General features: G+C 39.3%; 3 protein-coding genes across 9 annotated transcripts in view; 1 reads left to right on the top strand and 2 right to left on the bottom strand.

Annotated features, from left to right (window-relative positions):
• The window catches only part of LOC146671496 (septin-9-like), an 83,938-nt gene that overhangs the window by 52,325 nt on the left and 10,757 nt on the right, over positions 1 to 20,856 (top strand). The window contains exon 1 of one of the 6 annotated variants that reach the window (XM_085403720.1): positions 12,838 to 12,972. The exons of the other annotated variants lie outside the window; for them this stretch is intronic. The gene's annotated coding sequence lies outside the window, so the exon portion shown is untranslated. Of the gene's footprint in view, positions 1 to 12,837; positions 12,973 to 20,856 lie in introns of those variants that run through there. 6 annotated transcript variants of the gene reach the window in all.
• Positions 97 to 4,082, bottom strand: LOC146671498 (uncharacterized). Of its 2 annotated transcripts, XM_085403725.1 has the most exons (3): positions 3,939 to 4,082; positions 3,350 to 3,405; positions 97 to 2,954 (listed from the first exon to the last, which is right to left on the bottom strand). In XM_085403725.1, the coding sequence occupies exon 3, from the start codon at positions 2,948 to 2,950 to the stop codon at positions 2,255 to 2,257; it is 696 nt and encodes a 231-aa protein (XP_085259851.1). In that variant the 5' UTR covers positions 2,951 to 2,954; positions 3,350 to 3,405; positions 3,939 to 4,082; the 3' UTR covers positions 97 to 2,254. The 2 variants fall into 2 exon arrangements, with proteins under 2 accessions (XP_085259851.1, XP_085259850.1); XM_085403724.1 differs by lacking the exon at positions 3,350 to 3,405 and having other exon boundaries at positions 98 to 2,954.
• Positions 4,884 to 7,944, bottom strand: LOC146671497 (uncharacterized). The gene is made up of 4 exons (XM_085405013.1): positions 7,176 to 7,944; positions 6,587 to 6,642; positions 5,526 to 6,200; positions 4,884 to 4,977 (listed from the first exon to the last, which is right to left on the bottom strand). The coding sequence occupies exons 1-4, from the start codon at positions 7,320 to 7,322 to the stop codon at positions 4,884 to 4,886; spliced, it is 972 nt and encodes a 323-aa protein (XP_085261139.1). The 5' UTR covers positions 7,323 to 7,944.

The raw sequence follows: 20,856 nt of genomic DNA, 5'->3' as shown, positions 1-20,856 counted from the left end.
TATAGCCCAGTACCTAACCAGGCCACACAGTTAATTTACTTTTTAAGCAAGACTAAAATATCAAATACAACGTTTGAGTCAACACAGTTGTAACACATCACATAAAATGACTGTCCCCAATTAAAAATACAGTTTAATGAGCACAACATTTTAAAAATGCAATACAATACCAAAACAGTAACACAACACGTCTCTGTCATTCATCTGTCAGAGTAATTGTCCGTTCTCCTCCCTGGATGAATCTGCTGGGAGTCACTACTGTTGATTAGACATGATTAGATATTTGACAAATACAAATGCACAATTTTGAAGTCCACACACAAAATGTTGATTTTTGTGACTTGCTGTCAAAATGATTTATTACAAGCATGCTATAACCAGCCTGTCTTTTAAATCTAACACAAAATAAACTCATATAGTCCAGGCTAAAACAAAAATGAAAAAAAGATAATGACATGGTTGCAAATTGTACAGCAGAAACTACTATTAGTCATGTAATCAAACTCAGATAACTGCCCTGTTGTCCCGGTCAAGACAAAGATGCTCCAGGTTCTCTGGTCCTGAGCACAATTTTAGTTACTGATTAAACTATACTCTGTTGTTAGGGCTGTGTGATATGACCAAAATCTCATATCCCGATATTAAGACATCTATCGTCCGATAACGATATAAATCACAAAAATGTAACATTTTCTGTAAATTCTGTGAATCTCGGGCAGCTCGACTTGCGTGAAGTGTTTCCAGCTGGGCGTTGCGTACCTGGAGTCGAGTGTTTTAACTGATGCATGAAACTATACATTTTTAGACATGGGTTGTAACGGCCACCGTTTTCTTTGTGAGTATTTATTACACAGCGTGCTGCGGGGAAAAGCCTGTTCTAACGTTTGAGTCTAAGGTTTATTTTTTAGCACCTGGCGGCTCGTTTTTTGCTTCTCATCCGTAAATACTCTGCATCTTTCATGTGATTCCGTTTATTTTGAAAAGTCTCAACAGGATGTTGAGCTCTATTGTGAAAGCTTTATGTGGAAAACAAAACAAGCAGACACGCGGTGGTTTTACCATTGTTGTAGCTAACGACAACGCATAAAAACAAGCACTTGTCTGTCTGTAGTGTGGTTAAATATAAGAGAAAGAAAGAACTTTAAGAAATTAATATAGTCACTACAGTGGTCGTGTCCAAATTTATGGGCTGCATCCTCCTGAGGACCCAGCCTTGGCGGTCTACGTGGGCCGGGTCCTCAGAAGGTCGGGTAGGCCGAAAGTAAACGGCTGGGGAAATTGGACGGTCTAGCCTTCTGATTAGCGTCACCGCTGTCTCGGTGGAGTTTAATAAACTCAGCCGTCTGCTCCTTGCTATCTAAAATATAACAGGACACTGGCGTAAATTCTCGACTGTCTCATACTTCTGTTTAATCAGTTTTCTGTTTGACGTTTAGTCAGCTGTGTAAAAACCAAGGAGGAACCCACCCGGGGATTAATAAAGTTTTATTTTATCTAATCTAATAACTTTAATCTCAGCCAAACCGATTTACTCACGAACAAACAAAACACTGAAAAAAGCCCAACAATAACATTTTTAGGTTGTCTAAGTGACATATATTACGTTTAACCTGAGTAGCGACAGTCCACAGTGATCTGAAAATGATGTGCCGGGAGTTGTGCCGTTCTCGGCGGCTTCAGTGACCCTCGAGCTCCTGAGTAGCTATCGAGCTGGTGGGTAGCAGATGTCTTCGAAAATGTCGAGGCACTTTTGCAAATATGCGATATCTTGATAAACCGAGCAGATATTTGATGTTTACACAGCTACTTTCTTGCCTGAAAATATGTTAAGTTTATTTTGTGACCCAGAAAGATTAGTATGAGTAATTTTAAAACTTAGTAGCGGCCGCCATTGTTGGAAACTGGAGTTTGGCTGGGCCGCGCTATGAATTCTGGGATATGGTAGGCCACGAAGGACACACCCGACCCATCCTTCAAATTCGGGGAAAAGGAGGACGCATTTGTCGGCTGCATTTGGAGGAGTCTACGAATTTGGACAGCCTTCGGCACGTCGCTGTGACATAATTGGTCTACAAATGCGGCCTCAGGAGGATGCAGCCCTTGAATTTGGACACGACCAGTGACCATCAAAATAATGGAAACATATTGCCGTAAACAGTTTATTTTGCGACACCACGAAACAAACGATAGCGTAAAATGCAACGATAGACGTTTTTATATCGTCATCCGATATATATCGTTATATCGAACAGCCCTATCTGTTGTATTTATTTGCTGTTGACAAAAAGGAAATGAACAAAATGAAGACTAAAACAACCAAAGCGAACAACAGCCAATCGTTCCAACCATTAGGTTGTCCATTTCTTCTTGTTGCAGCCTGTCTGTTTCCAGTGTCCCATGACTGGGACGCGTTTACACGATGTATCGGTGAGTTGTCCATACGAGCCCTTCTGATCTCTCTTAGGAGGTTAGTAGAGATCAGGTACGTTTGTTCTGGATCGTACTCTGACCTTTGGTAGTCAAATGTCTGATAATGCTGTGTAATATAGACTTGGTCTACTGTCTGTGACTGCTCCCTGACTCTAATTATGATTCGGGCCCTGTTTCTCCTATGAGATGGAAGCTGGAGTGATGTCTGTTGATTGACATTGCCAAGAGTGTAGTATCTGTACCCCCATGGCAATTCATCTAGCAACCCCTCAAAGTTGCCGTAATGATGTGAGCCATAATCACAGTGTGGGTCAAAGTTCAGTCGTATGACACCATTTGTATCAATTTCAATTTTGTTGGCAAACCAGCGGAGCAATTCTTGGCTCTCCATAGGTACCGCTTGGCCAAATCTGACTGACTGTAGCTCACTGATTGAATTGAGCATTCGTTTTACAGCTGAAACTGATGTAAAGATCAGAAGAGCCACACAGCAACAGATGATCTTTCCTGACATCTTCATCAGCCTGTAGAGAGATTTAAGTAGTTAGTGAATCCATGCATTTTCAGTCCTTACAAGGTTTTTTTTTTTTTTGTCTTTTTGTGTGACCTGTGATGCATATAATAGTTATGATTACATATTTTTATCAACATGCTACCATTTAAAAAAGGACTTTAATTTTTCTTTCCTAGTCTGTGATTAAGTGTTAATCATTTGGTTGTACAAACACTGAAACAGATTTTATTTACTTTTCCTGGTAAATGGTATTTTCACCAGGAAAAGTAAATTAAAGTTTTATTAAATTAGAAGGGGGGGGGGGGGGGGGGGGTGTTAACCCAGGGAACAACAAATGTTATAAAGTTACAAAATCATTTATAAAAATGTCTCTTTATTTCTTAAATAAAGAGATTTTGTTTTTACCTTAAATTCAGAAATTCTCTTGTTTTACCAAACAGTCTTAACTTCCTGAACAGGACCTGAGAGGAGGTAATGATAAGGGAGCGTCACACTAGTAACTCTTCATTTATAATCAAAACTTGTTTGACTTGTCCACGGAGTCCTCCTGTCAGCTTCAGATAAACAAGAGGGCGGGATCACTGAATGGTCTGCTTAGAATAATTAAACAAAGCAGATTTTGTTTGAGAGATTCCGAAAATGTTTTCATGTTGTATTAGATAAAGCCAGTTGCTAATCTTAATGAATTGTATTTCACTTTTTATTGGCCATGGCACTGGTTTCATGACACTCCCAATAACTGTGTCAGGAAGTTACACAAATTAAAATTCAAAGCTTTAATACTAATCCTGCAGACTTGCAGATCATATTGAATGACAGTATGTATGCTTGTAATTAGTCAAAAGGCATACGTAGTGCACGGTAACAGACTCCATGTCAAATCCACTTTGTTGTGTATGGAATATTTTGTCACCTGCTGAATATATTCTGCATTATAGACGTGGGTAAATTCCTCACCAGTCGAGTAAGGAATTTAGAAAATGAGGGAACTTACCTGTGTCGGTATGCTTCTCTCAGTCTGATCTATTTGTTGTGTGAGAGCAGTTTTAACTTCTTTTAGGTTTCGCTTTCCTTGTAAATAAATCCAGAGGGAGGAGCTTTGACAGTTGTGAAGAGGAAGTTGAAAAACAACTGTGTCCATTTGACTTCCTTCCGTTTTTAAAGACAAAAAAACATTTCAGTATCTGGTAGTTTGGCAGTCACGTGTCTGTTAACAGCTGATTATTGGCCATTTATGAGCAGGCTTGTAATGGAAGCTTTGAATATGGGCGTGTCTGCCTTGGGTGTCGAACTGTGACACTGCAGTAGTCTCTCCTGTACCAAATGATCACATATGAATTTCACACAATGTGCACATGTTTTTGAATTTGGAGTTTTCTTGAATGATTGTTGTTTTCTTAATTTAAAATTTTATTGTTTAAAGGTGATCTGTAGTCATTATATAAAAACTTGAGATTATTTCTGTGTCCAAAAATATGTATGTGTCACAGCTCATGACTTTACTAGAGTAGATTGAAATATTTGCACATAATCTGCTTTTTGTTTGAGACTGGATGTTTTTGTTTGTTTTAATGCAGGTTATTGGCCTCTCACACTTGCTGCATTTTTGGTCTTTTGCCATTATCAGGACGTGTAGAAATTTACTATTACTTTTTTATTTTATTATTACTTTACTATTGTATCAGCTATGTTTTGAAACTTGGAAGACACGGATGGATTTGAATCAAGTGAATCGTATATTTATTTTAGGCCAGTAAGTCACCAGGGCATGCAGTTAGTTTACATTGTGAACAATGCACATATATCTAATATGTGCATATCTAATACAACTTTTGAATCAAGACGGTTACAACACATCATTGAAAATGACCATCTCACGCTTGAAAATACAGTTTAATGAGCACAAAAGTTTCAAGATTACAGAGAAAATACAAAAGCATCAGTCAAATACACTCTTAATCAACATGTCTGTCATTTCTCCATCAGCATTATTGTCCTTGAGCCTCACTGGATGAATCTGCTGGGAGTCACTACTGTTAGATTAGACATGAGTAGATATTGTACAGATGATGCACAGTAAGAACCATTTTGAGTAGCTAATATACAAAATATTGATTTTCACTGAAAGCATGCTGTGGGTCTATCCATTTAAAATTTTCAAACTTAGCACAAAATTAACTCATATTAGAGAGTAAAAATAACAAGTGAAAAGTGGAAAGTTTTATAACACTTTTACAAAATTTCTCATCAGTCATCTAGTGGTACAGATGTTGCAACTGGCTAATTGTTTTTTCCCAAAACAAGTGAAGACCATGTTCAAAATAAAGATCCAGATGGTTTTCTGGTCCAACAGTTACAGTTAGTTTGAGTCTATCTTGGAACAAGTTTTCTCTTCACATTGTTTACTTATTTTTTATTTGCTGCTGCGAACAAAAGAGAAAACAAAACAGCAACTACCAAAAAAACTGCAAACAACAAACGACATAAGAAACCTAGACAGTCTTGAATATTGCTCCATGAATCATTTTTTCTTGATGCCAACTGGACTTGGTTACAGTAGGATTGTACTGGCCCAGCATACCCCACAATGTGGAACAACAGTCCGAGAGAAGCAAGGTGACCCCACATGTTTCTGATGCGTTCTAACTGCAAATCATTAGCCCTGCGTCCAAAGCGATCCCTAAGATACCTTAATGATATCATGTCATCACTGTCCATAGAAAACTCTCTGATCTCTCTTAAGAGGTTGGTAGTGATCTCGTACGTCTGATGTTGATCATAATCTGACCTTTGATGGTTAAATTGGTTATAATGCTGCGTGATATAGACACGCTCTACTTGTCGCACTCCAGATGCCTCCCTGACTCTAATAACGACTCGAACTCTGTTTCCATGTCCTGACTGGGCTCGGACATGAGGTGGAAGTGGGACTGATGTTGATGCATTGATGTTACCGATGGTGTAGTATGTGGATCCCAGCGATAGTTCAAACAGCCTCCCACTGTTGCCATAATAGTGGGACCCATAATCATGGTTTGGGTTAAAGTTCAGATGTATGACATCGTTTCTGTCAATGTTAACAGTGTTGGCAAACCAGTGGAGCAGCACAAGACTGTGGATCGGCACAGACTGGCCGAAGCCTACTGACATCAAATCATTGATTGAATTGAGTGTTCGTCTTACAGCTGACACAGAAGTCAGGGTCAGGAGCAGAGCCACACAGCAACAGATGATCTTTCCTGACATCTTCATCAGCCTGTAGAGAGATTTAAGTAGCTAGTGAATCCATGCATTTTCCGCCCTTACAAAGTTTTTTTTTTTTTTGTCTTTTTGTGTGACCTGTGATGCATATAATAGTTATGATTACATATTTTTATCAACATGCTACCATTTAAAAAAGGACTTTAATTTTTCTTTCCTAGTCTGTAATTAAGCGTTAATCATTTGGTTGTACAAACACTGAAACAGGTTTTATTTACTTTTCCTGGTAAATGGTATTTTCACCAGGAAAAGTAAATTAAAGTTTTATTAAATTAGAAGGGGGGGGGGGTGTTAACCCAGGGAACAACAAATGTTATAAAGTTACAAAATCATTTATAAAAATGTCTCTTTATTTCTTAAATAAAGAGATTTTGTTTTTACCTTAAATTCAGAAATTCTCTTGTTTTACCAAACAGTCTTAACTTCCTGAACAGGACCTGAGAGGAGGTAATGATAGGGGAGTGTCACACTAGTAACTCTTCATTTATAATCAAAACTTGTTTGACTTGTCCACTGAGTCCTCCTGTCAGCTTCAGATAAACAAGAGGGCGGGATCACTGAACGGTCTGCTTAGAATAATTAAACAAAGCAGATTTTGTTTGAGAGATTCCGAAAATGTTTTCATGTTGTATTAGATAAAGCCAGTTGCTAATCTTAATGAATTGTATTTCACTTTTTATTGGCCATGGCACTGGTTTCATGACACTCCCAATAACTGTGTCAGGAAGTTACACAAATTAAAATTCAAAGCTTTAATACTAATCCTGCAGACTTGCAGATCATATTGAATGACAGTATGTATGCTTGTAATTAGTCAAAAGGCATACGTAGTGCACGGTAACAGACTCCATGTCAAATCCACTTTGTTGTGTATGGAATATTTTGTCACCTGCTGAATATATTCTGCATTATAGACGTGGGTAAATTCCTCACCAGTCGAGTAAGGAATTTAGAAAATGAGGGAACTTACCTGTGTCGGTATGCTTCTCTCAGTCTGATCTATTTGTTGTGTGAGAGCAGTTTTAACTTCTTTTAGGTTTTGCTTTCCTTGTAAATAAATCCAGAGGGAGGAGCTTTGACAGTTGTGAAGAGGAAGTTGAAAAACAACTGTGTCCATTTGACTTCCTTCCGTTTTTAAAGACAAAAAAACATTTCAGTATCTGGTAGTTTGGCAGTCACGTGTCTGTTAACAGCTGATTATTGGCCATTTATGAGCAGGCTTGTAATGGAAGCTTTGAATATGGGCGTGTCTGCCTTATGGCAGGGTGTCGAACTGTGACACTGCAGTAGTCTCTCCTGTACCAAATGATCACATATGAATTTCACACAATGTGCACATGTTTTTGAATTTGGAGTTTTCTTGAATGATTGTTGTTTTCTTAATTTAAAATTTTATTGTTTAAAGGTGATCTGTAGTCATTATATAAAAACTTGAGATTATTTCTGTGTCCAAAAATATGTATGTGTCACAGCTCATGACTTTACTAGAGTAGATTGAAATATTTGCACATAATCTGCTTTTTGTTTGAGACTGGATGTTTTTGTTTGTTTTAATGCAGGTTATTGGCCTCTCACACTTGCTGCATTTTTGGTCTTTTGCCATTATCAGGACGTGTAGAAATTTACTATTACTTTTTTATTTTATTTTATTTTATCTGTTTTGATTTTATATACTGTTGTTTGTTTGTTTGTTAATTAGTTAGTTAGTTTATTTGCTTGTTTTATTCAATTTTAAATCATGCTTTTTATTTGTTCTTGTTTCTAATGTCTCTGTAAAGCACTTTGAATCACCTTGTTGTTGAATTGTGCTATACAAATAAACTTGCCTTGCCTTTATTATTACTTTACTATTATATCAGCTATGTTTTGAAACTTGGAAGACACGGATGGATTTGAATCAAGTGAATCGTATATTTATTTTAGGTCAGTAAGTCACCAGGGCATGCAGTTAGTTTACATTGTGAACAATGCACATATATCTAATATGTGCATATCTAATACAACTTTTGAATCAAGACGGTTACAACACATCATTGAAAATGACCATCTCACGCTTGAAAATACAGTTTAATGAGCACAAAAGTTTCAAGATTACAGAGAAAATTCAAAAGCATCAGTCAAATACACTCTTAATCAACATGTCTGTCATTTCTCCATCAGCATTATTGTCCTTGAGCCTCACTGGATGAATCTGCTGGGAGTCACTACTGTTAGATTAGACATGAGTAGATATTGTACAGATGATGCACAGTAAGAACCATTTTGAGTAGCTAATATACAAAATATTGATTTGGCCTTTCACTGAAAGCATGCTGTGGGTCTATCCATTTAAAATTTTCAAACTTAGCACAAAATTAACTCATATTAGAGAGTAAAAATAACAAGTGAAAAGTGGAAAGTTTTATAACACTTTTACAAAATTTCTCATCAGTCATCTAGTGGTACAGATGTTGCAACTGGCTAATTGTTTTTTCCCAAAACAAGTGAAGACCATGTTCAAAATAAAGATCCAGATGGTTTTCTGGTCCAACAGTTACAGTTAGTTTGAGTCTATCTTGGAACAAGTTTTCTCTTCACATTGTTTACTTATTTTTTATTTGCTGCTGCGAACAAAAGAGAAAACAAAACAGCAACTACCAGCAACTTTTTTGTTCTGTTTTGTTTCTTTTTGTGGTAATTTGGTTCTGTTAAAATACAAAAGCTGATTATTGGTCATTTAATCCAAAGTCTGAATATGGGTGTGTCTGCCCGACTGCAGAGGTGAGGGACTGAAATTGCAGTCGAGTCTCTCGTGTTGTAGTTGAGTGAATTTTAAATAGTGTACACGTGTTTTTAATGGCTATGTTTTCATTTATAATTTGTTTACTTTAGTTTTCATTGTTTAAAGATGTTCTGTAGTTCCTGTCACCATATAAAAACTTTACGATTATGTACAAAGATGTTTGCACCACAACTCAAATTTTAAGTTTCATCATGTTAAAATAACTAAATATACACTTGCCAAATTTTTAGATATGCAAGTTTTGCACTGCAAAGCTGAGGCTGGAGACTGACCCATGCTGTTTTGAAGCTCGTGGAGCTGCTTCTACTGCTGCAACTCTACCAGCTACCAGCAGATGCTGCTGTCACACAGGTAGTTGGCCTTGCACCTGGAAGGTAGCGCCTGGAGCTGGAAAACATTTGTCAAAGATACGTTGAAGTCCACTGTATTATACATTAAGAAGCACAATACACAAACACAGAGCTGAGTGGCTCAGTGTCGGCATACACACACATCGGGTGGAGGAGGGTGAAGGAGCTGTTTTCAGAACCCTGAGAGGGCCTCATTCAGCTGTTTACTACAAATCCTCCTCAGTGAGGAAGTACTTCCTCTTCCCAGAGAATTGGATTCATGTGACATCTTCAAACCCCCCCCCCCCCCCCCCCCCCCCCCCCCCCACACACACACACACACACACACACCCCCACACTGTTTCTATTACTTCAGAGGACACTGACCTACATTAATTTCCGGTAGATTTGCCCTAAAGTTGGCCCCTAAATGTTATTTACATTGCGAGTGTTTACTCTTCATCTCCAAATGGAAATCCAAGCGTCACAGTGTGATGGTGCACAATAGATTTTTAGGTTAAGTAAACTCACAAATGTTTACACATAAAGACATGCTCAAGTTTCTCCTTTTATCCTGTACGGAGGCTTAAGTATTCCTTCTGGGTGAGGTAGAAACACACACACACAAAGGAAACATTTAGTTTCTCCGTGGCCACCACCCACATCTTTCACATGAGCAGCATGAGTGTTGCAGAAATGAATAAGGTCCTTGCTGTTGATCTAATTTTTCTGTACTTGCTTTTTTGTTTTTTAGAAACCTCAGCATGCATGTCAGCTAACGAACCTTTATTTATTTATTTTTGGTAGTGTCATTTATCAGCCTAAGATGGTTCATAGCAGAACTGTACACACACCCTGTGCACTGCAGTCTACTGAATACTGATTTAAGATGTGTTGCAGCCCTCTGTATTAGTCGTACACTACACTATTTTCCTGTGGAGGAAAAAGACAACCTGTGATGCCTTTAATGTAATGCGCCCAGTCAATCTATGGTTCTTCTGTATCTCTGTGTTATGAAAGTCCAACTGCAAGGAATACTGTCAGGGGTCAGCCAGGCAGCTTCATGCTCTGCCTGCCAGTACATGACACCATCTTGGCTCAGCGTGGCCCACAAACTTCAGCCCCTGACATCGGCTTTCTGTCTCCTTCTCCTCAAAATTAAGATTTTTTTTTTCTTCTTTCATTTAAGAAGGCCGTGTCCCCAGCAGCACAGCAGCTCTGTAATAAAGAAGTCTGCCAAGTTATGTCAGATCAAACAAATGATGGTTGGCCCACGCTGCATGTATGCACGGTTCACTCAGGAGTCAGTGTTTTTAAGAAGAAAATCTGAAAGAGGGAATTTGTATCTCATAAAAAGTCTATTTTAGGCTTAAAAAAAGACAAGTTAATAGTGAGACCTTTGGAGAGCAGCTCCTGAGTGGCAGTGATGTTCAGAAGAGGAGTTTGTGTTTCGAGTTCAGAGTGGCACAGTTTTATGCACACAGCTGTTTACGTGACTTCAGGATGATGCTTTAGTCTTCCTAAATGTGGATTTTAATTTGTCTTAAGTCATGACCATTGCCCCTTTTTATTTAAACTATCTGTGGCTTGCTTCATCACTGGCATTGCTGCAATGCATATTAGGAGTGAAAAGCTCTGTTATGTCTTCCTATTGTATTATCTGCATAATCCACAGAAGAAGATTTCAAAGATGATTGTGTCGTGTTGGTGAAATAAAGTGCAGCTGAGTAATAAACCAGCTCCTAAACCCATTATTAAGTGCTGTCAGAATTATCTACATTTCCAGTGTCTCCACTTTAAACATCAGGTTTTTATTGGGGAGATAAAGGTGAGCTTCAGAAAGAGTGAGTTGAAAAGAACGAAAAAGGTCAAAGAGCGAAAAGCTGTAAGAGAGACGGGGCCCCGAGTTTGGGGGAAATTGCAGGGTTCTCCACCCTGTAAAACTAACGACAACAAGGGTTTATTTTACGTCCATATTTGGTAAAAACCTGGTTTTTATCACAGTTACAAGTCCAGCTATGTTTGTGTGTCGGATTTAATGAATCGTGTGTTGGTATTGTGCAGGACTCAGAAGGTCCATATTGATGTTTCAGTTTCGTTAGATGGACATTGTTTAAAAGCCCTGGTTTATTTTGGCCTCTGAGTTTGAGTAATGACACGTCTCTCCAACATATTACGCCTGGTTTTTTTTCAGGAACCTGACTGTTCGTTTCAAGGAATGCAGGTGTTGCCCAGAGAGAGAGTGTGTGTGTGTGTGTGTGTGTGTGTCTGTTCATGTGGCTGTAAGGTTAAACTCAAGTTGCTGCACTGGTGTGTAATTACACTTCCTGTGAGCCTGAAAACAGCTGTTCCCGTCCTCTTTAATCTGGCATGAATATACACACTTCCAAAGAGTAGTAATCAGCCAAAGTGACTGGTTTGTTCTCAGGTACTGGAAGATAAGGGATCAGGTGTTTTTAACATCTCATTTTGCCATTCTTTAGATTTCGTCTTTTGTTTATATTTTCACTGGAAAATAGTAATAGTTGTTGGTGTTTGCACTGTCATAATCAAATCTTTATTTTGAACATATAAGTAACAAGTGTCAATACGTATTAGGGAATAAAAGACAAACACAATCATTAAAAGCCATCATATTCAAGAGGAAAACAAGAACAAGATGTTGACCATATCCTGGTCAGCCATTCCTACCCCCATCTAACTCATCTTATACATCTGTTTACAGTATACAATCTAATATATGCTATAAATAAATATACCTGCCTAATACATGGATTCATGTTATATTATTTTATTGCTTTTCATACTTTGTCATACTTTGTATACATGTGGCTTTTATTGTTACTGTAACAGCATTAAAGTGTTTGTACATCATCCCTGTAATGTTTTTTACTGTTGAAATGTCTGAGGATATCTTATCCAGGCTCTTGACTGTTGCCAAGCATTTCAGTTTAGTTGCTGTGGGATTATTCAGTACTTACAAAAGCTGCTTTAAAAAAACAACAATTTCCTGTGAATTTTTTAAAAAAAGGATAAATGTCATCATATCCCCTGCTCTGTCTGCTTGATTTCTTTGGCTTTATCTAAAACATTTTTACTCTTTTGTTTTTTCTTTTAAATGATTTGCTGTAAAAGCCAATATGATATAAAATTTGCAAAGAGGGGGAAAAGAAATCAGTGAGTCTTGATTTATGGAGGGTACTGATTTGTTAAAGGGACTGAGTGTTAGTAGTTTGACGTAAAGATGAGGAGATAAGGAGTCCAGACAAAGTAATTAGTTTTTTGTTTTTTAATGTGGGACTTGAGGAGAAGCTGGCCTAAAGCCTGCAGAGCTGCAGGCGCACGCACACACAGCTCTTCTGTTGTTTCTTTATCGCAGCCACTGACGCTCTGTCTTTGTCCGTTCTCTGCTAACATTTACTTTTTATCGCATTGGAAGTTGTGGGGGTGTTTTTTCCCTTTTATTTGTCAGAGGGAGGGTCGGGGTTATTTGAAGGAAGTGGGCGTGTGGTGTTGCCTTGCGTGCAGAGTCACATGACAGGCATGGGTGGGAGGGGCAGGCAGGGAGCTTCCAGAGCCACAGCAGAGTTTGGCCTCTCACTGGAGCGCTGCACTTCGACAGGGGACAGCTCATACACACAAACACTTCACACACGGTGAGTGCTTTGCATACTGGCAGGGAGTGTGTGTGTGTGTGTGTGTGTGTGTGTGTGTGTGTGTTAAAAATCAGTTGGAAGTGGAGGAAGGAAGTTTTGTCCTTTGTTCTCGATTTGTGTGTTTGTCTTCTTAGCAGAAAGAAAACAGTTTGTTTTTGAGTCCAGCTGTTCAAACATGTAATGTTACTGATGTGTTTTAACCAAGCTTAAATATGCACGTGGCTATTAATTTGTTTGTTGTAAAGAAGCATGGCTGTGTATTTCACAGACAGTGCTCAGGATCTCAGGTTGGGATATTTTTCTCATTTTTGTGTGAGCATGCTTTCACGGATAATTACCATTGTTCAGATTTTGCATTCCCTGTCTTTCATCTCCTAAATGTTGTGCATGTCTGCTGTGTGGCACGCTTTGTAATCGATCTTTCTGTGTAATACACACACACAGACTCACACACACACACACGTCTGTTTATGTATCCAGGGGGATGTTCCATCATGTTCAACCCCATTTTTTTCTGTTTAAACTCCCAGTTTTATTTTTGTTTCCTTCCTCCTGACGTTGTCCACACACTGGACTGCTGTTGCTGACAATGACATATTACCAGGCTAAATACGTATGCAGAGTGGACAGTTAGCACCTCACACGTGGTTCGTAGGCTTTGATGTGCTTTTGGAAAGTACAGTGAAGGAATCCTTTTAGGAAAGTAGAACAGGCTAGCCTCGGATTAGTGTTTCTTTATGAGCTCTGTACAGATCAGGTTTCTCTTTCACTACTTTTTCTGCTCTTGTTTAAGCACTGACAAAGTGATAGTGCGAGTTCTTGGCTATGGGGTCATGTGGCAGCAGCTGACAACAACGCTGGGCCTCAGAATTTATCATCCAGGCTTTGTTATCCAAAGTTGACCTGGAGAATACAAGGAATTCCTCTCAGCAGCTAATATCAAACCGGTGGAAACACCAACTGCCCCTCACCTTTTCAGAAAGTCACCCGCCTCTGGTTTGCCTCAGAAACACACACATATGCGCGCACACACACGCAGAGCTGCTGAAAGGAGCTCTGTTGTGGCCTCTGTGCAGAACAGACTGTGGCCTTTCACCACTGTTTAATGGGAAGCTGAAAAGGTCATCGTTACCTTCTGCATCTTGCGTGTCTTTGTCTGTCTGTGCACATCGGGAGTCAAGAAGTTAGATCAGTAAGATTGTGTATCTATTGTGGAATTTAGCATCATGAGTTTGAAATGCAAAACATTTCATGAATGTAACCGGAGCTCTGTAAAATCGATAACATTTCATCTCTGTTGGATTCCCCAGGAGCAGATTCTCTGAATAACTGGTTTGCGTTTTCTAGTACATGTATGTGCGTTAGATGTTCACCACAAGAGAAGAGTGGAAAAAGGGAAACTGTCGTATTTTTGTTGTAACTTGTTGCATATAAATTTTGAGATGATTCAGTCATCTGCAAGTGTTGATGTTGATAGATTAGCAATGAAGATGTTAAAAGAAAACAATTCTAAACTTACATAACACAATAAGCTTATGTTCCCTTTATAGGGAACGCTTTTAAGGTCTAATGTAACAAGTGTTTGGCTGTCTACACCTACAGTGACCTAGAAGTGTCATGCTGCCACACACGATAAATATACGACTTTAAAATCTTCAAAGGTGAGGAGATGATGGTGGTTCACTTGAAATTAACTGAAATAACATGTAAATATGAACTACTTTGAGTAAGGAGTCACATTTCAAGTTAAACTGACACTGTGACGTCACTTATTGTCCACTACACCCTTAAGCTTTGTATGTGGGTCAAACACAGTCCATAAATACTGCTGCTGAGACTTGGAGAGGACCCAGGTGACAGGCTTCAGCTCGCACACAGGCTGTAGACTGTGTCAGAGGAGTGCTGCTGACAGCATTTTTGATGGAATAGTGAGTTTGTGTTTTCTAAGGATTTGAACACCTTGAGCCTTCTGTCTCAATAGTGAAGGACAGCTGCCCTCTAAGTCCACCTTTAGTCAACTGAGCATTAAAGTAACATTGGTTAGTTTGTAGATAATTTGGTATTTATAATTATGTCTGTGCAATGTTAAAAAAGCAGAACTTTTTCAACTGAGTTCGCTGTACTTTTTTTTTTTTGTTTGTTTAAATAACACTTCTTCTAACTGTTGTTTCTAAGGTGAGGCGTGTGCACGAACAGAGGTCAGATTCCTCAACCCCCTGCCCCTCTAGACCCACACTCACTGTCAGCTAACCATTTCACTGATACACTTTGACCCATTCACTGAGATTACATTGGTTCAGTCCACATGCTCTATTACTGTCAGCAAGTACCCAATAGGTAATGGATAACTAATGTATTATTTAGCCTAGCCACAAAGACGCTCACAAAACTGACAACTTCCTGATTCATTTTGCTTTCGTGTAAACTCAGAGGGTAAAGTTTAGCAGTTGCTTTAGGGTGGAATATTTTTTTGTAAGGCATGATCTGCTGCAGTGGAATGTATTTCCTTAACTGTAGATGTTTAGTTGAAACTAAATCAGCCTGAGCCTTGAATTGAGTCAATAAGTCTTCTTGCTTGCACTTGGGTGTCCGCACGGTAAATTGAGGCATGCATGCATTTAATAATGTATAGGTGAAACCTTACCTGATGCGCTCAGTGATTTGATTTTTTTTTTTCCTTTTTTCCTTTCTTTCTTTTTTCTTTTGGAGCTGCTTGGTGTAAGAATTAGCTGAAGAGCCTAGAAAGACAACAGCTCTCTTGTGCACCACCACAGCTTAGAGGCCGAACACATTCCTCTGGAAGTCTAGACAAACCTGTGGGCTTCTGCTGTCATTACAGTAATTTACATTTCTCTGCTGTCTGCAAAGTAACCCTAGATGCTGATGCTGCATGCTGCAAATACAAAGTTGTATGTTGTTAAGAGACTGATTATCATTGGTTTTAAGCATCTGCAGAACACAGTAAGATGGGTATATCATTTCCAGGCAAATAGTGGCAGGTGACATAATCTCTCAGGCACATTTCTCCTGAGAGCTGAACGATGAGTCTGGGAATTCGGCTTTGTTGCAAAAACACTCAGGCTGTTGTGTTATTAAAGTCAGTGTTTGCACTGCCACCAAACCAATTTCCCCTTTTTATTAAAAGGCTTCACTGTCAGAGGGTGGGTAACTGGGTTTGTGTGTTTGTGTGTGTTGTAAACCCATGTGGTCTGGGGGTATCGAATTGATTCAATGCTGGAGGGCTACCGGAACCCCAGTTCAATGTAATTGAATACATTTTTATCGCTTCTACACAAGTTTCTCAGCTGTGTTTGCACCATCTCTTGTGGGAAATCAACCATAAAAAAGGCAGCTTGAGAATCAGTCGTTTTTATCACATTGAATAAAATAAAATTTGAAGCAGCCCGCACGCTCCTCAAGAGGCATCTGGGTTACCATCAAAACAAATCTAGCGGCGTTAAGATGAGACACGACTGCAAACCGCCTTCATCCTGTATGGGAATGTAAATGGAAGACAAACGCAGCAGATGTTTTTAACCAGCCCATAAATAGATTGTTAAAAAGAACAAAGATCTCAAAACCCATTTAGTGGATTAGTAAACCAATGTGTCTTTGACATACAGCTCCAAACAAGCACTTAGATTAACCTGAACTTGTGCATTTTATCGCTTGATGGGATTAATGCCTAGTGGTGGATACTAAATTATTGAGCTGTCATTGCTATGAAACAAATTAAGCCTGCTGTTACGTGGAGCTTGGACACAAACTCTTTCAATTTACCTTTTCAATCAAATATAATTAAGGTTATCTGTAGGAATTCACCAGCTTTGTGTTGGTGTTGATACAATGGATTAAATTAATATATGCGTGGCTGTTCCCTAAATTTTCCTGGATGCAATCAATCTGGATGAAACTTACTGTATAAACTGCCTACAGTTGGGAGTGAAGGGAGGGAGATGGAGCACAACTGAGGAGGAGAGTGGGGATGAATAATTAAATTAAATGCAAAGTGGTGTATAAACACAAGCAAGCAGGAGGTGTGGAGATCTTTCCAAGGATGGGATTTGGAAGCTGTTTCCAGGAATCCACAACATGTGGTCAAAATGCTAATTGATTATTAGAATAAGCCGCCTCAGATGTTTCAGCAGCCAAATCATGGCTAGTTTAACAAAGCAGTTTTCTGCTGTGCTAATGGGATCAGTTAGCCATTTTATCATTATAAACCCACATTGGGTAATACAGTGTAACACAGGGGCGATGCTGGCTGAGAGTTTGTTTTATTAAAAATCATAAATCATTTTGTGATGAATGGACCCATTAGACAGCAAGTGTCATTTACTACATTCTTGATCCGTTTCATGTAACGTTGGATAAAAACAAATCTAATTTCCTTTGAAAAACAGTTTTTGTGACTGTAGGTTTTGAGCAATTGTTTGGATCTTATCATCCGTAGCTTAGTGTTTGTTTAAAGCCTGGCATTTAATCATTCGGTGCAATGCTTTAGTAGAGAAAGCATTTGTGTACGTTATGGTTCATTAAAATAGTAGAAAAACTGTGGAACTGCCTGCATGTTGTATAAAACAGTTGTAAAAGTGAAGCGATGAAGGGAAAGATTTTGTACAATCAGTTTTACAGATGCCCTGAGTGAGTCAGTGTTGCAGATAACAAACACTCCAAGTTTCCATCCTTTTCTCTCTCTGGATTCCTCTAAATTCTACAGAGTTTATTCAAAGGGTCAAACCACAGGTTTGTCATGAGGGGACTAACCTCAGTGCAGCTCTTTCCAACCTAAACTGGGAACATGATCTCTGACCTGCTCACCACCCTGTTGAGATCAACACCCTGGACAGCTAAGCCATGGCTCAGTGGTTCTGGCCACACTGCATCTAAACATAGGCGACAGAGTCACATTTTTCTTCATACTCCTTTGTAGTTTTAGTGCCTTTTGAAAAGACCATCCAGTGAACAGGGAGATGTTTAGCTGGATTCGAATGTATTTGCATCTCAGTTTGGAGGCCTGTGTGTAGTTAGTGAGGAATGCCCCAGGCCCAAAACTGGAATAAATCACAATCTCTGCAATCCACACTTTTTTTTCCTCCCCTCCTTCTCCCCCTCTGCATGCCTTTCTTTGTCCTCCTCTCACTGACCTTATCTTGTTTACCTCCCCCCTACTCAACGACAGCCATCTTCCTTTTTGCTTCTCCTCTGTATCTCATGCCTATCTGCACACGTCTGCCTTTTTTTTTTTTTTTCCTCTCCACACTTCGGTCTTCTTCTTTTCCTTGTGTCTTGCTGTTTTTCTCTGAAATGCTTTGCTGCAGAGGTGAGACTTCTGGCTATATTTACAAAAAAGCAAAGCAATCTGATGCCGCTGGAAGCAATAAAAGAGAAAACCTCTTTAGTGCCTGTAATTGAAAACAGCATCACAGTGAGTCACTCTGCTTTCCAATAGCTAAAATAAATTTTGTTTGTCCATGATGCAGGGGGAGCAGTAGAGCTAAGGAATGGCATGGCAAATGTGCAAGTCATCCAGGGGTGATTTATTACCACTAAGCAAGCAACAATGGAAACTGACGTTTTTAAATGACCCTTAATTGTCACTGAAAAACAAATCTGATTCATCCAAACTGTGCTTGTGCTGTTTGATCAGCAACATAAGCAAACCTATTCCACAACTGTCATCGCATTTTCTCTCAAATGTAACTTTTGCATGCCCATTTCCCATCAGACTTGAAACTAGTGGGGGGGAAACATAAAATGCTGAGTTGAGAAGCGGCCCAATATAATTATTCTTAAAAGGCTGTGGCCGGTTGAAGCCATCTGAGAGGCTCATTTAATCCACCTCCAAAGGATTTACACCATCAGTTTGCATGACAACATATTAAAATACCTGAGGTTCCCACAATATGTCATTCCTTACATCCCTATTTGACTCAACAGTAATTTTTTCAGTCAGCCCATTGTGTTTGATAGGTTTGAGGTAATGTCCAACAGCTGTTAAGCCATCAGGGCCAGACATTTCCAGGTGGAGGTAAAAAATAATAATGTTAACATTTATAAGGCCATTACTGGCTAAAAACCATGACAGAGGGTGAATAAATGGTCAGTGTATCCAGATGCTTTGACACACTCTCTGCACCACTGATACGATGCTTCACTCACCACATCGTAGGGTTTGTAGTTTACCAAAGTTGGCTAAAGGTCTAAAGAGGTGTCCTACCCATGAATGAAGTGATTCATTTTGATTGTAGAGAAGAGTTTGGTTTCCCACGGTAGTGGTTCAAGACTCCTTTTGTGTGGTGTTGTGATGTTTGCCAAGTTGTTTATGGTGTTAAATTCTTCTTTGACTTGAGAAAATCAGTACATTGGTTTCATGAAGGACAGTTAATCTTTTGAAGAGCCTTTGTACTCCTGGCTGGGAAACCAGTTAGTTACCACCAACAACTCTTTCTGTCCGTCTCTCATTCACTCTGTATCTTAGCTTTTATAATTCCCACCCACAGTGGAAGATGAGCAAATAGTAACTGAACATTAAACAGAACAGACATGCTGCAGAGGTGCTGAGCATTGTTCTGAAATGAGGCTCATTTCAGGAAGTCCTCAGACCAAATACTGTAATTGATTGTTTCCACAAAGGTTACACAGAACCAAAAACCTCCATAAAACCTACTTTTTCTTCCTGTTTTAAACCCACACTGATCACAAAATGAGAAGTGTGCATACCAAACTGGAGAAAAGTGTTTAAGCTCAGAGGCTGGGAATGAGGACTGTGCTGGGACCGCAGAAGTAAGATCTACAGTTGCAATAAAAAGAACAAATTTCTTTTATCCCGTTTTATGCCCTTCGAAAATGGGTCGATGCTCAGCTCATGGTTGTGCACGAGTCCTGACAGTAAAGCCTTTGGATTAGATTAAACAGGTATCCAAGTAACTGACAATCCACCATCTATTAAATGTTTCAGCTCGAACAAAAGATTAAGCTTGTACAGATGATCTTCTCATCATTATATTTTAGTGCTTTGCAGGTGTAGATGCTGTTGGATGATATGTTAAGTATTCCATCTTGTTCATTTCATGTCTCTTTCCTTTGATGCTTTCCCTGGTATCATGCCTTTGAAGCTCTGTTGTTGGAGCCCTGGTTGCCACAGTGTCCTAACTCCTGCAAACATCTCTGTTTACAGCACAAAGCTGTCGCAGGAAAAAATCAGCAAGGGATTTCAGAGGGAAAATACATGGTGTAGAGAAGAAGAGGATGGAGGTTTTGTATTATCCAGCACATTTAATAACAAAGCTAAAAGCCAAATGAGTAGCAGAAAGGAGGAGGGGCTCAAACAGGAGAGATACAAGAAAACTAAGAGTTGGTGTGCAATAGGCAACACCGATGAGGGAGGATCAGTGTGAGCAGGGAGGAAAGGGTGAGGCTGAGGGGAAAAAGACATGAGCGAAACAGGGGAGGTGTAGAGGGGAGGTGGAGGGCAGTGAGTCGCTGTAAGTTGCTGACTGACTTTTGGAACAGGATGAGGAAGTGGTGAAGAGGCCAGGAGAGCTGCTTCCATAGGTGGGTCTCTATGACACATGGATGCACACACAATGGAGCATATTATAAAAGCAAGACTTAACGTGTTAACATGAGCTAGTTTTGAGTTTCTACAGCACTGCCATTCCTCAGATTTTTCTTCTTCTTCCATTAATCAGTGCAGTGCCAGTTTGAAGTGTGTTGACTTTTCTACCAGCCTGTTGATTTATTTCCCAGAGTGATACGGGTGAACTGGCCTGCTGTCTGGACTACTTTCTCCTTGTAACAGGTCGAGTATTCGCTGGAATCCAAAAGCTGTTAAACTCTTGGCAGGCAGTTCAGGGGCTGATATTTGCATGTGTACGTACA

This window comes from Rhamphochromis longiceps, linkage group LG4 (genome assembly GCF_057381845.1).
Source record: "Rhamphochromis longiceps isolate RC_006_pf linkage group LG4, R_longiceps_female_GT1.1, whole genome shotgun sequence".
Taxonomy (NCBI): Eukaryota; Metazoa; Chordata; class Actinopteri; order Cichliformes; family Cichlidae; genus Rhamphochromis; species Rhamphochromis longiceps.
Note: the sequence above shows the minus strand (reverse complement) of the source record. Positions and strands in the feature narration are given on the sequence as shown.